Source organism: Emys orbicularis, chromosome 12, assembly GCF_028017835.1.
Source record: "Emys orbicularis isolate rEmyOrb1 chromosome 12, rEmyOrb1.hap1, whole genome shotgun sequence".
NCBI classification, from domain to species: Eukaryota; Metazoa; Chordata; order Testudines; family Emydidae; genus Emys; species Emys orbicularis.
Genome location: NC_088694.1, coordinates 35,728,914 through 35,746,262, shown reverse-complemented (window position 1 = coordinate 35,746,262; position 17,349 = coordinate 35,728,914). Strand labels below are relative to the sequence as shown.

Genomic DNA, 17,349 nt, shown 5'->3' with positions numbered 1-17,349 from the left:
TGAGTATGGGTCTTTGGAAACCCCTCGTTCAATTCCTTCCTCTGTCACAGGCCCCTTGGTCAAGTCACTTAGTCTCTCTCTGCCTGGGTTCCTTATCTGTAAAGAGGGGTAATAATGCATCCATGTATGAAAGGGATTTGAGGGGGATAAATGTATTACAGGTTGTTAGATGCCATTGTGATCGAGTAATGTAAGTGCATTAGATAGATAAGAAATGCTACTTTCACACTCATGTAGTCATGAATTAAGTTGGCACCCTAATAAATGTGTTGCAATTTCATTGGGTTTCACAGAAGCGAAAGTGGCTCTGACTATTAGTACCTGATTTTGCTGTCAGGCACTTCAGGGTAAATCCAGAATAACTCAATTGACTTTGAGAGAGGAGATAACTCAAAACATTGGAGGCAAATTCTCCTCTCAGAAACCCTAGTATAAATCCAGAGTCATAGCCAAATTAACAAAAACTTGAGTCCTTCTCACCCACAGATCTCACAGCACTTTAGGTTGAAGTTCAGTACCATTACCTCCATTTTATAGGTGGATAAACTGAGGTTTAGAGAGGGGAAGGACTTCCCCTAGGTCGTGCAACAGGCCACTACCAAAGCTGGGGATAAAACCCAGTAGAGCATTTTGTTCACTTGTGCACACTATCCTCTGGCTTAATTCCAAGATAGGACCCTGGCCTTTTGGGCCCAATTCTGTTCTCATTTAACCTGGTGTCAATCCAGAGTGACTCAGTGGAATTCTGCTGGCCCAACTAAGATCAGAGTCTGGCCCCCAGCATTAAGACATGGAGATACTAGGACCAGCAATGGAGGTTCCGAGCCCCTCTGTGATATTTCCCTTTCTCCTTTCCCCCCCATCAGATCCCAAGTATGGGCAGTGGAAACAGCACCATGGTGACGGAGTTCATCCTTCTGGGCTTCACATCAAGCCCAGAGCTGCGAGCCCTGCTCTTCGCGCTTTTCTTGGTCAGCTACGTCACTGTCCTGCTGGGGAACGCCGGCCTCCTGCTGGTCATCCACCTCGACGCTCGCCTGCACACCCCCATGTACCTCTTCCTCAGGCACCTCTCCTTCGTGGACCTCTGCTACTCCTCTGCCATCATCCCCAAGGCTCTGAACAGCTTTGTGACGGGAGACGGGACCATCTCCTTTCTGGGGTGTGCGGTGCAGTTCTGTGTCTTCGGCGGCATGCTGACCACTGAGTGCTGCCTGCTGGCCGTCATGGCCTACGACCGCTTTGTGGCCGTCTGCAAGCCGCTGCTCTACACGGTCACCATGTCTGATGGGGTTTGCACCGGGCTCCTGGCCTGCTCCTATGCCAGCGGCTTCCTGAACTCCTTAATCCAAACCCTCTGCACATTCAGCTTGCCCTTCTGCGGGGCCAACCAGGTCGACCATTTCTTCTGTGACATCACACCCCTGGTGAAGCTCTCCTGCACCGAGACCCGGAGCAATGAGACCATCATCCTGGCCTCGGCCTGCGTCATCGGTGTAAGCAGCTTCCTGACCACGCTGATCTCTTACCTGTATATCTTCATGGCCATCCTCAGGATCCCCTCCCTTCAGGGCAGGCGCAAGACCTTCTCCACCTGCACCTCTCACCTCACAGCCGTCTCCATCTTCTTTGGGACTCTGATCTTCATGTACTTGCGGCCCAAGCCAAGTTATTCTGCTCAGCAGGACAAAGCTGTCTCTGTGCTGTACACCCTAGTGATTCCCATGGTGAACCCCATGATCTACAGCCTGAGGAATAAGGAAGTTAAAGAGGCATTGAGGAGAAGGCTTCCTGTCACAGTCAGTGATTGGCATCTTCCCACCCTTCCCTCCCCAAAGAACCCAGCCTAAGCAGAGCTTTCTATAACACATAGGGGGAGAAGAGCCAAAGATTTGATGACATTCACAAGGGGCTTTGCTAATGATAATCTATCACAGGTGAGCAGCAATTTTCAGTGGACCCAAGGGAGCTAGGCGCTCAAATCCATTCATATGCAATGAGAGTCGAATGCCTTTCTCTCTTAGGCCTGATCTACACTGGGGGGGGGGAGGGAATCGATCTAAGATACGCAACTTCAGCTATGAGAATAGCGTAGCTGAAGTCGACATATCTTAGATCGACTTAGAATCACTTACTTCGCGTCCTTGCTGCGCGGAATCGATGGCCGCCGCTCCCCCGTCGACTCCACTTCCGCCTCTCGCCGTGGTGGAGTTCCGGAGTCGACAGCAGAGCGATCTGGGATCGATTTATCCAGGTCTACACTAGACGCGATAATCGATCCCCGATAGATCGATCACTACCCTCCGATCCGGAGGGTAGGGTAGACATACCCTTAGTATCCTTTTAAAATCCACGGGCAAGATACAACAGTGATGGGCAACAAAATAAAAACACCAAAATAAAAAATAGACAAACGATCAGGCAACAGGTAATGATAGATAGATAGATAGATAGATAGATAGATAGATAGATAGATAGATAGATAGATAGATAGATAGATAGATAGATAGATAGATAGATAGATACTGGACAGAAGTGGGAGGGGAATAACATTTTAATTTTTATCTACTTCAAGGAAGGGGTTAAATTACTGACCCATGGGGGTAACCTGAATGTATCTTTATAGTACAGAAAGTCAGCATGACCAACATTTTCCAAAGTGGCTCTTGGTTTTGGCTCCCTTGATTTGTAAGCACTCAGCTCAGACATCTTGGTCCTGAGATGTCAGAGGAAATGAGCAACTGCAGCTCCTATTGTCCATCTGTCTCTCCCTCTCTATCTCAGATGATGAGCTCTGCAGGTTGGCTTCCCTTTGGAGAAACCAGCTGCACAGATTCAAAGTTTCGCATTTTTTATTTACACTATATAAATGGAACAGAGGTGGTCAGAAAGATCACACAGGCAATCCTTGGTATTAGAAATCTCAGCCCCCAAACCAATGCCCAATTCCCATGCAGTATCTTTGCCCAAGAATTACCTCTAGATAAAGAACAAATTTTCTTGCTATTTGCAAGAGCTCCCTGCAAAAAATATTATATCAAATTAACAACAATAGAGCATTTCTTCAAAAACTGAATAGAGCTTTCACACTAAGAAAAAATGTAAGAGTGCCACCTATTGATTCCTGCCATAACAATATTTTAGTGGGGAAATGTATTTTGTTAAGAAAATCAATTAATGTAAATGTGAAGCAGAATATATTCAAGTTATCGGACTGGATGGAATAAACATTTAAAAGATGCATTGAATTATACATATTTTTGGATTTTTTTTAATTCTTTCTTTCTTCAGAATAATTTGTTAAAAGTATTCTCAGAATAATCAGTAATAAATTACTTCCATAAAAAATGAATTATTAATAGGTAATTAATTATTAATTATCATTATGATTATATTAAGCAAATATCTACAAAACAAAGGCTGAAGAGACCTATTATTGCTCTCTCTAAATACATCAGAGGGATAAACATCAGTGAGGGAGAAGAGTTATTTAAGGGCCAATATTGTCACAAGAAAATTGGATATAAACTGGCCATTAATAAGTTTAGACTTCAAATTAGATGAAGGTTTCTAACCATGAGAGGAGTGAAGTTCTGGAACAGCCTTCTAAGGGGAGCAATTGAGACAAAAAAACTAACTTGCTTTATGACTGATCTTGATAAATTTATGAAGGGGATGGTAAAATGAGACTATCTACAATGAAGTATGACGGGGTAACCAAACTTATTGACCCTCTGAGCCGCACACGACAATCTTCAGAAGTTCGAGAGCCGGAGCACACCTGCTGGGACTCAGGACTTCAGCCCATGGGAGGCACCTGCCAGTGTGGATAGGGAGTCTTGGGGTGTGTCTGCCATGATTCAGGATTTCAGCAGGAGTATGGCTGAAGCCCTGAGTCCCGGCAGATGTGCCCCAAGACCCCCTCTCCATGCTGGGCAGAAGCCCCTACCCCACCACCCTGCTGCAAGGCAGAGGTCCTAAGCTCATCCTGGCAGTCTGGTAGGTAGAGAAGGGGGTGGGGAAGGCATGAGTGGTTTTGTGAGCCACACTTTAACTGTAAAAGAGCCTCATGCAGCTCACTAGCCACAGTTTGGCCACAACTGACATATGGCTCATCCATGACTGGTATTAGCAAATATCCCTAACAGCCAGAGATGGGACACTACATGGTGCAGGCTCCATTTCACACAGAAATATGAAAAGAGACTTTTCATGGAACATTTCCATTTTTTTGCACTGAGAAACCAAACACCCCAAAATGGAAACTTCTCACAGTCTAGCTGAGAGTGTTAACATCTGGGCAACAGCTCTCTCTGTCTGATCTTGGGAAGTTCTGCTTTGTAAAGAACAATTAACCATTTACTGGAGCAGGGACTTGGACCTGATTGTCCTATCTGCTAAAGGACTGCCCTAACAATCGGGCTGCAGAGTCATTCTCATTCTTTTCTGGCCCAAATAATTAAGTATTTCATGCAAAGTGAATCATTCTCTTCTCAGATCAGAAGATGGCCCAATTCTGCAGGCTTTTTAGAGGATAAAATCCCCTTGATCTCAAGTGAGATTTACGTGGACTATGGGTTGCTGTATCAGACTCACTGTGATTGTTTACCATGGAAATCCCAAATGTTAATTATTGAATATCATTCTCAGGTAAATATGCTTAATGAGTCTCAAAATGTACCAATTTTTAAAAATAAATATCAAATTATAAAGGGATATGAATTCTGTCTGTTTTCAGAATATGAATAACATCCTCTCTTCATTACTGTATGGCAAAACCGAAACTCTTTCTTTCTTTCTTTCTTTCTTTCTTTCTTTCTTTCTTTCTTTCTTTCTCACTACTCCTGCAAAATATTTAAAGCCCTAGAGTGGAACTCCTACTCTTAAACAGAAGCACACAGGGACAGATTTTAAAGGTATTTTACATTCCAATGGGAGTTAGGCACTTGAATATCTTTAAAATCTGTCCTTACTCATTTGAGTAGTCTTGTCATAACTATAAAGGGAAGGGTAACAGCTCTCCTGTGTACAGTACTATAAAACCCCTCCTGGCCAGAGACTCCAAAATCCTTTTACCTGTAAAGGGTTAAGAAGCTCAGGTAACCTGGCTGACACCTGACCCAAAGGACCAATAAGGGGACAAGATAGTTTCAAACCTTGGGGAGGGGAAGGCTTTTGTTTGTGCTCTTTGTTTTGGGGGTTGTTCGCTCTTGGGATTGAGAGGGACCAGACATCAATCCAGGTTCTCCCCATCTTTCTAAACAAGTCTCTCATATTTCAAACTTGTAAGTAAACATCCAGGCAAGGCGTCTTAGTTTTTACTTTGTTTTCTCAACTTGTAAATGTACCTTTTACTAGAGTGTTTATCTCTGTTTGCTGTACTTTGAACCTGAGGCAAGAGGGGAATCCTCTGAGCTCTTTAAGTTTGATTACCCTGTAAAGTTATTTTCCATCCTGATTTTACAGAGATGATTTTTACCTTTTTCTTTAATTAAAAGCCTTCTTTTTAAGAACCTGATTGATTTTTCCTTGTTTTTAGATCCAAGGGGGTTGGATCTGTATTCACCAGGAGTTGGTGGGAGAAAGGAGGGGGGGTGGTTAATTTCTCCTTGTTTTAAGATCCAAGGGGTTTGGATCTGTATTCACCAGGGAATTGGTGAATGTCTCTCAAGGCTACCCAGGGAAGGGAATTAGCTTTGGGATGGTGGCAGCGGACCAGATCTAAGCTGGTAGTTAAGCTTAGAAGTTTTCATGCAGGCCCCCACATTTGTACCCTAAAGTTCAAAGTGGGGAAGCAGCCTTGACAAGTCTTATTGAGCCAGATTTATTTAGACGCCTAGTGGGATTCTCAACAGCATCTTGGTACCTAACACCCATTGTAATCAGTGTTAGTTGCCCATAGAGTAGATCCTCAAAGCGACTTTGGCATCCAACTGCCAATTTGAAGGCCTAAATCCCACCCACTGGGATTCACAAAATCCCTGCTCGGCTGCTACTGAAACCCAGGAGCTGCCTGAACTAACTTGTCACCTAAGTTTTTTTGCAGTAAAAGCTCCCTGGGCGCCTATGTTTCTGCCTCTGGGCATGTGCACCACTGCTTTCCTCTGGACATCCAGACACTTAAGCCCCAGAGTGATTCATGAACCAGGGGAATAGGGGTCTAACTCACCTAGCCTTCACTTTCACTATTGTGCATTCAGTCTATGCCCATGTGAACCAAGGGGTATCACCGCTGAATTTCCAGAAGATAGATAGATAGATAGATAGATAGATAGATAGATAGATAGATAGATAGATAGATAGATAGATAGATAGATAGATAAGGCCTCAGATGGAGTACTATGTGCAGTTCTTAGTGCCACATTTCAGGAAAAAAGTGGACAAATTAGAGAAAGTCCAGAGAAGAGCAACAAAAATTAGTAAAGGTCTAGAAAATATGACCTATGAGGGAAGATTGGAGGAAAAAAAGGATTTGTTTAGTCTGGAGAAGACTGAGGGGCGGGGGAGGAGGACATAACTCTTTTCAAGTATGTAAAAAAATGTTACAAGGAGGAGAGAGAAAAAAAATATTTTCATTAACCTCTGATGATAAGACAATAAGCAATGGGCTTAAAATGCAGCAAGGGAGGTTTAGGTAGGACATTAGGGGGAAAAAAAATTCCTGTCAGGGTATTTAAGCACTGGAACAAATTGCTTAGGGAGGTTGTGGAATCTCCATCACCGGAGGTTTTAAAGAACAGGTTAGACAAACATCTCTAAGGAATAGTCTAGTTATTACATAGTCCTGCCTTGAGTGCAGGGAACTGAACTAGATGACCTACTGAGGTTCTTTCCAGTCCTACACTTATATGATTCTATAATTGATACTTTATCAGATGAAGAGATTCCAGTGTGTGAAGTGATTTTTCTGATTCTGTATGTTCCACAGGAGATAGGCTGTGGTTGTGTAACTTAAACAGAGTGGGACAGAAACAGCCAGGCTCGTATAAACCAGCAAATGTCCACTGAATTCAATGACTCAATGGAGGTATGATGATGTACACCAGCTTGATAGCTTGCCCCATTGACTGCAACGGGGCTGAAATGATTTACACCAGCTGGGAATCTGGCCCCATTCACTGCACTGGAGCTACATCTGCTTCATATCAACTGGGTTTTCAATTAGTTGAGTTCAATGGATCTTTGGCAACTGACACTAGCTGGGGATCTGGCCTTTTGACTGAGGTCAATGGAACGACTATCAGTTTCGTGTGAAGTTGAACTGGGCCTCTGAATGAGAAACATTTTGTGGATTTTCTCCCTTAAGCATCATAATCAATTCTATCCAACTTGATTTGATTCAGTTCTGATTAGGTGCTTTCCAAAATCCCTCTTTAGGTGCCTAAATACCTTTGAAAATATGGCCCTAAGTGACTTGGGAGCCTAAGTCCCATAGTTTATTTCTCTTAGACTTTTACATTAGCATCCATGAAAGGAGTACGTACAGTCTGACAATGTTCAGAGGAAAGGGTAAACAATTATGCAAAGTAGAATCACGAGTCTGGCTTTTTTCACATGGGGTTGGCTGTCAGCTGTCCCTGCCCATGCATATTCAGGGTTCAAAGTTATCATATTAACAATGACTATAGATTCCACTTACATTCAGGGTCCCATTTTACCAGCTGCTGCACAGACACACAACCAGAGAAAGTTTGTGCTCCCAAAAAACTCACCATGTAACCAGATAGAGCTGGAGAAGAAAGTGTCAATATCTACATTTTACAGATGGGGACATGAGAAACAGTGGGATTAAGGTTAAGATTTTCAAAGCTGCCTAAGCATGTTGGACACTAAAATCCTATTAAAGTCAATGAGAATTGGGTACCCAAATCCATCAGTATTTCAGCCTAAGCAGACTGCCCAGAGTCAACAAGGAGCTAGAAATAGATTCCAGATCTCCCAAGTCATAGTTCAGCATCTTCACCACAAAAACATCCATCACCATGTTTGAGAGAGCTCCTCTTCCAAGGGATATAGAGGTGGGCCTCCGATTCATCACCCCTACATTTTGTCTGGGATTTTCAAAGGAGTCAAAGGGAGTTAGATGTTCAGCTGGGGGTCTAATGCCCTTAGGCTCCTTCGAAAGTCCCTGACTTTCCCCATAATATTCACCAGCTGAGATCATTGTTCCATGTTACAGCCTTGCTGGAATTCCACTGTCTTTGGCGTCCACTGTCATCCATCCCAAATACCTGTCCATTCTTCAATAGCCTTGATCCTTCAGGGAGCTCAGTGGAAAAAGCCTTTCTTTGTTAGTTGTCTTCTCAGGGCCTCTTTCACCTCCTTGTTCCTCAGGCTGTAGATCAAAGGGTTCAGCATGGGGATGACAATCGTATAGAACACAGAAACCACTTTGCTTTGATCTGGGGAGGGTATGGCTCCAGGCTGGGCATACATAAAGAAGATTGTTCCATAGAACAAGCTCACAGTCACCAGGTGGGTGGCACAAGTGGAGAAGGCTTTGCGTCTTCCCTCAGCAGAGGGTATCCGCATGACGGTGGTGATGATGAAACCGTAGGAGATAAGGATGACCAGGCCAGTGCTCACTATGATGAAACCGCATATGGCCAGCATTGCCATTTCATTGGCAAAGGTGTCAGAGCAGGAGGCTTGCATCACTGCGGGGACATCGCAGAAGAAGTGATCGATTTTCCCCGGCCCGCAGAAAGACAAGCTGAATGTAAAGCCTGTCTGGATGCTGCAGTTGAGGCAACCTGAGAGATAGGAGACCCCCACTAGGCAAACACAAGCCCTCTTGGACATTGTGATTGGATAGCACAGTGGGTTGCAGATGGCGGCAAAGCGGTCATAAGCCATCACAGCCAGGATGAACGTCTCGGTGGTCCCAAAGAGAGAAAAGAAGAAGATTTGGGCAGCACAGCCATTGTAGGAAATGGCTTTTTGCCCTGTTGAGAAGCATAACAGGGCTTTGGGGGCAATGACGGAGGAGTAGCAGAGGTCCAGGAAGGACAGGTTCTTCAGGAAGAAGTACATGGGGGTGTGGAGCCTGGAGTCAGCGCTGATGATGGTGATCATGCCGACATTCCCCACCAGGGTGACCGTGTACAGAACCAAGAAGAGGACAGAGAGGAAGACTTGCAGTTCGGGATGGCCTCCGAACCCCACCAGGATAAACTCAGCCACCGTTGTGTGGTTTTCCATGGCTCTTTTTGTATATGGAGGAAAGAAGAGACAATTTGGAGAGAATGTTGTTTCCTCAATGAGCTCAAATCACCATGTTGGTATACACTAGCTATCAGTGGACACATGCAGTGGAACGATCCATTCCAACTCTGGACATGGGACAGAGAAGACAATACATAAGAATTACTCTTGCTTGCAACAGGTGTCACATCAAACATCCATATGTGTAGTTTATCATGCTGGAAATAGACTGGTCCTGAAAGTTGAAAGAAGGTAGAGAATTAGTGAGAGAACTTCAGCAAGCCAGGAAAACCATCATAAAAATGTAGACCTAAATAAATATATTACATAAAAATAGCTAGGAAAAAGAGAGAAGTGAGAGGAACTAGTGAAAGAGATTAGAAAGAGAAGACAGAGAAAAAACGTGTGTGATAGATAGATAGATAGATAGATAGATAGATAGATAGATAGATAGATAGATAGATAGATAGTAGGGCTGTCGATTAATCACAGTTAATTCACACAATTAACTCAAAAATTAATCACGATTTTAAAAATTAATCACAATTAATTGCAGTTTTAATCACAGTGAGAAACAATAGAATACCAATTGAAATTTATTAAATAGTCTTGGATGTTTTTCTACATTTTCAAATATATTGATTTCAATTACAAGACAGAATACAAAGTGTAGAGTGCTCACTTTATATTATTATTTTTATTAAAATATTTGCACTGTAAATATGATAAACAAAAGAAACAGTATTTTTCTATTCATCTCATACAATACCGTAATGTAATCTCTTTATTGTGAAAGTGCAACTTACAAATGTAGATTTTTTTTTGTCACGTAACTGCACTCAAAAATAAAACAATGTAAAACATTAGAACCTACGCTTTCACTCAGTCCTACTTTTTGTTTAGCCAGTCACTAAGACAAACAAGTTTGTTTATGGGAGATAATGCTGCTGGCTTCTTATTTACAATGTCACCTGAAAGTGAGAGCAGGCGTTCGCATGGGAATTTTGTAGCCAGCATTGCAAGGTATTTACGTGCCAGATATGCTAAACAGTTGTATGCCCCTTCATGCCTCATCCATCATTCCAGAGGACATGCTTCCCTCCTGATGACATTCGTTACAAAAATAATGTGTTAATTAAATTTGTGACTGAACTCCTTGGGGGAGAATAGTATGTCTCCTGCTCTGTTTTACCCGCATTCTGCCATATATTTCATGTTATAGCAGTCTCGTATGATGACCCAGCATGTTGTTTGTTTTAAGAACACTTTCACAGCAGATTTGACAAAAAGCAAAGAAGCTACCAATGTGAGAATTCTAAAGATAGCTACAGCACTCAACCCAAGGTTTTAGACTCTGAAGTGCTTCCAAAATCTGCGAGGGACGAGGAGTGGAGCATGCTTTCAGAAGTCTTAAAAGAGCAACACTCCGATTCAGGAACTACAGAACCTGAACCACCAAAAAAGAAAATCGACCTTCTGTTGGTGGCATCTGACTCAGATGATGAAAGTGAACATGTGTCAGTCTGCTCTGCTTTGGATTGTTATCGAGCAGAACCCCGCATTAGCATGGACACATGTCCTTTGGAATGGTGGTTGAAGCATGAAAGGACATCTGACACATAAATATCTTGAGACGACAGCTACAAATAGTGCCATGTGAACACCTGTTCTGACTTTCCGGTGACATTGTAAACAAGAAGTGGGCAGCATTATGTCCTGCAAATGTAAACAAACTTGTTTGTCTGAGTGACTGACTGAACAAGAAGTAGGACTGAGCGAACTTATAGGCTCTAAAGTTTTACATTGTTTTATGTTTGAATGCAGTTTTTTTGCTACATAATTCTACATTTGTAAGTTCAACTTTCATCATAAAGAGATTGTATTAAAGTACATATATGAGGTGAATTGAAAAATACAATTTCTTTTTTATAGTACAAATATTTGTAATAAAAAATAAATATGAAGTGAGCATTGTACACTTTGTGTTCTGTGTTATAATTGAAATCAGTATATTTAAAAATGTAGAAAACATACAAAAATATTTAAACAAATGGTATTCTATTATTGTTTAACAGTGGGATTTCCATGCGATTAATCACGATTAATGTTTTTCAATCACACGATTAATCACGATTAATTTTTTAATCTCTTGACAGCCCTGATAGATAGATAGATAGATAGATAGATAGATAGATAGATAGATAGATAGATAGATAGATAGATAGATAGATAGATAGATGTGAAAACTTAAGTATTAATTCTTTTTGAAAGTTAGGTGGGAATACATTCAATAATAACCAACCCCTACATTTTTACAAGAGCCAATCTCATGACAATTTCATCATTCACAGTAGCAGAAAACTCAGGCTTTCACCTCACAAGAGTTCAGCCCAAACCAATCCAAGCCAATTAGTCTTCTAGTTAGAAAACCCTTTGCCCGATTCAAGTCCAAAATCACTTAGTTAACCCGCATTGCAAGAGGAGAAAAAGGGTCCACATTTTACTTTTGCTGAGAGCAGTGTACATCAGAAACAGATGTTGTCACTTTCCTTAATGCACTACTAGAATGTGCTCGGATACTAGCATGAGGAGTGCAGTATAAAACCTTATCTAGAATAGAATAGAATAGAAGAGAATATGAAAATATGTATTGAACTCAATGGTTTTCTCCTCTCCCCGACCCTGATGTAAATCAGGAGTACCTCCATTAGAGTCAGCAAGACTGATTCTGCTCTCGCTCACTCCAATGTTATTTGACTGTATCCCCATAATGGTCAATGTACAGCTTTGTTGTAAAAATTTTAAGAGACAACAGAATCAGATCTCATGTGTCCTTACAACTAATCATCTGACTCCACCACAGGGCCAGTTTCTCTCTCCTCCTCCCCCCCACCCCACATTATAAATTAGTAATTATTTTAAGTGAACTCTCTGACTTTCCTAACTTACTTGTCTTCACACCCAAGAAGGACTAATATTTTGTCACTAAAAACTAAAACAGTGTAGCTACTGGAAATGGGACACAGCCATGAATTACTTACTTTTCAGGTATATCCACCTCCACAGTGATTTACAGATAACCCTTTGGGTTTATTTCATTAAAAAAAGGTGGCTCTTCAGAAATGTGCTAAATAAAAAAAATAAAACAAAATAACAAAATCCTGAGCTATGAAACATTCGGAAATCCTATGGTAGGGAAGCAAAGAACTAGTTTGCTAATTTCCATACGGTATCTGTCTAACCATGGATGCCAAGGGCTATATGAATGCAAAGAAGCAGAGGCATGAAGAATAATGCTTCCCTCAAACTGATTCAATTTTTTCAGGTTCTTCCAGAAGTTTGTTTCAGAAACTGATTGCCATCCATAAAGACACCTGCCTACCACCAAAGGACAAGCTGGTCTCATGATCTCATTTAGAACATGCTGCCTTCACTCTGTTTACAAAGTTTAGATGCCTCCTTATATTTGTATCCTTCACAGGAGATGTCTGTATCTCTGCTGATCTCCCCCCCGCCCCCACAAAAAAAGCAAGAGAAAGTTCTCCCTTCTCCAATTCTAAGTTTTTAATGAGACAGAGTGCATCTGAAAACTTTTTAATTATGGTCACAGTTCACTCTATAACTGATATAGCCATTTGTATAATTCCAAAGATTTGTTCCTCCTAACAAAGCCCAATGTGAGTTATTTTTCCCTTACGCCATTGCATTTAAAAGAAACGAAAAATCTAATTAATCTGTGGGGAATGTTTTATATTTGGCCAGGTTTCTGTTTATGAACTGTTATAATGTCTGGCCAGCAGAGGAATTTACTACATATTTCAATGATTTTATGGTAATTTATTAGTATTAGTATTAGTATTATTTGTATTAGTATTTAATAGCAAGTGGGAGGCCCAATCTTGGGCCAGGTGCTGTACAAACAAAGAACAAATTGTTGTTTTGTGTTGTTTTCTGGTTAAGTTGTTTAAGTAAAACTTTTAAAAGCAAACATGCTGTTTTTTAAAGAGCTTTAAGCAGTTAGAAAGCTATGATACTTTTTTTACTTTTTTAAATTGTAAATCCCTTTTTTACATGAGCATTCTGTATAATATTTTTATTCCCCATGAGCTAAATTCTTCACAATTTACTTTCCTGTAATCTATTTTCACATGGGTTTTCTTACAATGCCAATTATTTAGACAGAAATTACTAAAAATGTTTATTTAAGTTCTGTCACAGGGATGGTAATTATTTAGTTATGGAAATTAAGTAAACTTAACAATTTCCCACTCTTGGCACTTCCTTATGATGTAAAACTGTGCTTACATTATTTTAAACATTTATGATAATATAGCTTTTAATTACTTTATTTCAATTTTCATTTTATTTCATTTTAAGGTTGTGATTAAATATTAGTTCACTGCAAAAGTTAGCACAAGTTTTGTGTGTGTGTGTGTGTGTGTGTGTGTGTGTGTGTGTGTGTGTGTGTGTGTGTGTGTGTGTGTGTGTGTTTAAAGCAGGAAGGTATGTGGAGAAACATGCATCTTCATCACTATATCATTTCTCTTATTCATGTTGTTACTCAATCCTTCATGATGACACATGGCTTTTGTGTTTTTAAACATCACATTTTATTAAAACTGTGACACTGACAGTCTGGTCAACTTGTGTGTGACCCACAACAACTTAACAAGAGGCGTTGAAATGTAATCAAGACAATCTACTTGTATGTGAATTTCAAAGAGATGTCCAAAGCCAGCAATCATTAACTCATTTATTTGTAGTAATAGAAAGCAAGAGTAGATGCTAAGTGTATTTGTCTGTGTTTGCCTGTATCTTGTTAAAAGTTTAACAATGTGATCTAATTAGCTTGTAGTTGCTAAAATCCTGTCTTTTCATGATTCATTGTTGTATTCTATTGACACAAAGATCAAAGATATAAGATATTTGAGGAACTAATTGTTTGAATGGCTCATTCCTTATGTGAATAAATGCAGCTAGTTTACCTGTATATACATAGGAAACAGAAGATTAGCTTCAAAGCAACAGTATACACTGTCTATTCTTCATCTGAGGAAAGTCCTGCTGTGATAATTGTTGTCCAGAGGCTTATCATCTTGCTAAAAAACTATAAAGAAAAAATCCCAGGCCTGATCCTTTTTATTTCAGATCTGCTTAAACTTTGACAGGGAAGGTCTAAGCCACACGACTGAGGTCTCCAGGTTTACTCTGCATTTACCCTGGAATTCTCAGGGAAGAATTTGAACAAACCCTACATCTGGACTACTATCCTTTGGACTATAACCTTTTAAATTGATTCCAGAGAGACTTTTACAAATCAGCAGCCTCACCATCTCTGCTATGAAATTGACCGAAGGACTTTTCATATATCCGTATGTGTATTGATCTATTAACCACTGCAATTCTCTTTCTTCTTTTTGTTTTTTTTTCTTTTTATTATTAAAACCTGTAGTTTTAGTTCCTAAAGAGTTAACACCTGGATGATTATCGCATAAGATCTGAGACTCATATTGATCTGCGTATCAGTGTCCGGTCCTTTGGGACTGGTGGACCTAATATATGTAGAATCTGGTTTTCAATAACCGCTCACTATATTAGACTTGGCTGTCTAGATGGGAATCAAGGGCTGGGGTACTTAAAGGGGACTGTATCTAGCTTCTTGGTAACCACAGTGGTATTACAGAAGCTGGTTTTTTACGGGCTTGGTGAATCTAATTATAGAATAAACCACCAGTTTGGGGGATTGTTTGCCCCATTTCTTGCAGTTTGCCCCGAACATAGCATCCTCAGTGTGACCCATCTATGTATCTGGTCACAGAAACACATTTGTAAATAAGGTTTATCCGTAGCCACCTTTCCACCTGTGTTTTAAATAAAATCCTCGATTGAGGATTTTTATATTATACCCACGCATCTATTAGCAAATTTCCCCAATGGCCAGACATGGGGCACCAGATGGGGAGGGCTCTGAGTTATTTAAGTTAAGGGCTAATATTGGCAAAATAACAAATGGATATAAACTGGCCATTAATAAGTGTAGGCTTAAAATTAGATGAAAGTTTCTAACCATGAAAGGAGTGAAGTTGTGGAACAGCCTTCCAAGGGGAGCAGTGGAGACAAAAAAACTAACTTTTTTTAGACTTACCTTGATACATTTATGGAGGGGATGGTAAAATGAGATCACCTACAGTGACACATGGCCCATCCATGACTGGTATTAGCAAATATCCCCAATGGCCGGTGATGGGACACTGGACAGGGAGGGCTCTGAGTTACTACAGAGAATTCTTTCCCAGGTGTCTGGCTGGTGGGTCTCACCTACATGCTCAGGGTCTAACTGATTGCCAGATTTGGGGTGGGGAAGGAATTTTCCCCAGGTCAGATTGGCAGAGCCCCGGGGTGGGGGGGTCGCTTTCCTCTGCAACATGGGGCATGGAGTCACATATTGGCTTGAACTAGAGTAAATGGTGGATTTTCTGTAACTTGAATTCTTTAAATAAATATTTGAGGATGTCAGTAACTCAGCCAGAGATTATGGGCCTACTAAATGAGTAGGTGGGTGAGGTTCTGGGACCTGCGATGTGCAGGAGGTCAGACTAGATGATCATGATGTTCCTGTCTGGCGTTAAAGTCTATGGGTCTAGAGGCCCAGTCATAAATCAGGGAGTCAATGTGCAAACACATAACAAAGGGACAGTCCTTTCCCCAAAGACCGTATAGTATAAGGATAAGACATAAGACAGGAGTACACAACAAAGAGACAGAAGGAGCAAAAAGAAACAGAGACGATGCAGGTCAGCATGAAAGCATGGGCACAGCATACCAGCTACTTAACTGTCATCAAATACGGCTGGTCAAGAATTTTCCATCCAAACTGTTTTGCCCACAGAAATGTCCTTCTGCAGCACTTCACAGGAGCTGTAGCCCAACTTCTCACAGACTGAGTGTGTTAACCCTCGGGTGATGGCTCTCTCTGTCTGACCTGATGAAGTTGTTCCACCTTGTAAAGAACAATTAACTTTTTACTGGAGCAGAGACTTGGCCCTGATTGTCCTACCCCCTAACATCCAGGCTACAGAGTCCTTCTCATTCTTTTCTGGCTCAAAAAATTAACTATTTCATGCAAAGTGTGAATACCTTCAACAGGGCAAACTTAAAAAGCCCTGAACCAACATTCATAGAATATCAGGGTTGGAAGGTACCTCAGAAGGTCATCTAGTCCAACCCCCTTCTCAAAATAGGACCAATACCCAACTTTTTTTTTTTTTTTTTGCCCCAGATCCCTAAATGGCCCCCTCAAGGATTGAACTCACAACCCTGGGTTTAGCAGGTCAATGCTCAAACCATTGAACTATCCCTACCTGTGAGACAAAGGCCCCTAGGCCCCTGATAAGGGCAACCTACTGGCTGGGGAAATCCCTGAGTTCAAGTCCTCACTTCTCTCAGGAACAATAGGGGTTGGAACCTGTTCTCCCACATCCCAGGTGAGTGCTTTAACCATTTGGCTATAGGATAAAAAGGGAACAACTGTTCCCACAGCTGCATTTTGTGAAGGGCCTGAACTGGCGGGCATCTGGTAACCTCAAGCCACACCTACACATCAGACCCCACAGACAAAACAGGTGTGGGAATACCTACTTTGGAATCTCCCCAGGACTGAGGCATCTTTGGGCATGCCCACTGGTGGAAATTCAGGCACTAGCTAAGCAGGGATGTAAATGTTTGACTTAGGCACGTAAAATGGCTGTTAAGTGCTTAAATCCCTTGGTGGCTCGAGCTCCCAGTGGGGTTTTAAGAAGTAAGTAAGGGCATGTCTACACTGCATCTGGGAGTGAGCTTCCCAGCCCAGGTCCACAGACTCAGGCTAGCAGGTTGAGTGCTAAAAATAGCGGCATAGACATTGTGGCATGGGCTGGAGCTTGTGCTCTGAAGCCTGATGGCAAAGCAATGGCTACACAGAATCTTTTAGTGCCCTAACATGATCCACACTACCATAAGTGTGTGCACCCGGGTGGATGCCTTCCAAAATGTAGCTTGCAGTGTAGACATGCACTGAGTAAGTTAGGCAGCTAACTCCCATTGACTTTCCTTGGGAGCTAGATGTCTAACCTGATTAGGATATTATTTTTTGTCAGTTACTAATGG

At 41.4% G+C, this 17,349-nt stretch overlaps 2 protein-coding genes across 2 annotated transcripts; one reads left to right on the top strand and one right to left on the bottom strand.

Annotated features, from left to right (window-relative positions):
- The first annotated feature begins 875 nt into the window (after window positions 1-875).
- On the top strand, window positions 876-1,850 carry LOC135886059 (olfactory receptor 5J3-like). Its single transcript, XM_065413948.1, has one exon. It carries the CDS (start codon window positions 876-878, stop codon window positions 1,848-1,850), a length of 975 nt encoding a protein of 324 aa, XP_065270020.1.
- A 6,418-nt stretch (window positions 1,851-8,268) lies between these two features.
- On the bottom strand, window positions 8,269-9,201 carry LOC135886698 (olfactory receptor 9S13-like). Its single transcript, XM_065414487.1, has one exon. The coding sequence runs from the start codon at window positions 9,199-9,201 to the stop codon at window positions 8,269-8,271; it is 933 nt and encodes a 310-aa protein (XP_065270559.1).
- Between the last annotated feature and the right edge of the window lie 8,148 nt (window positions 9,202-17,349).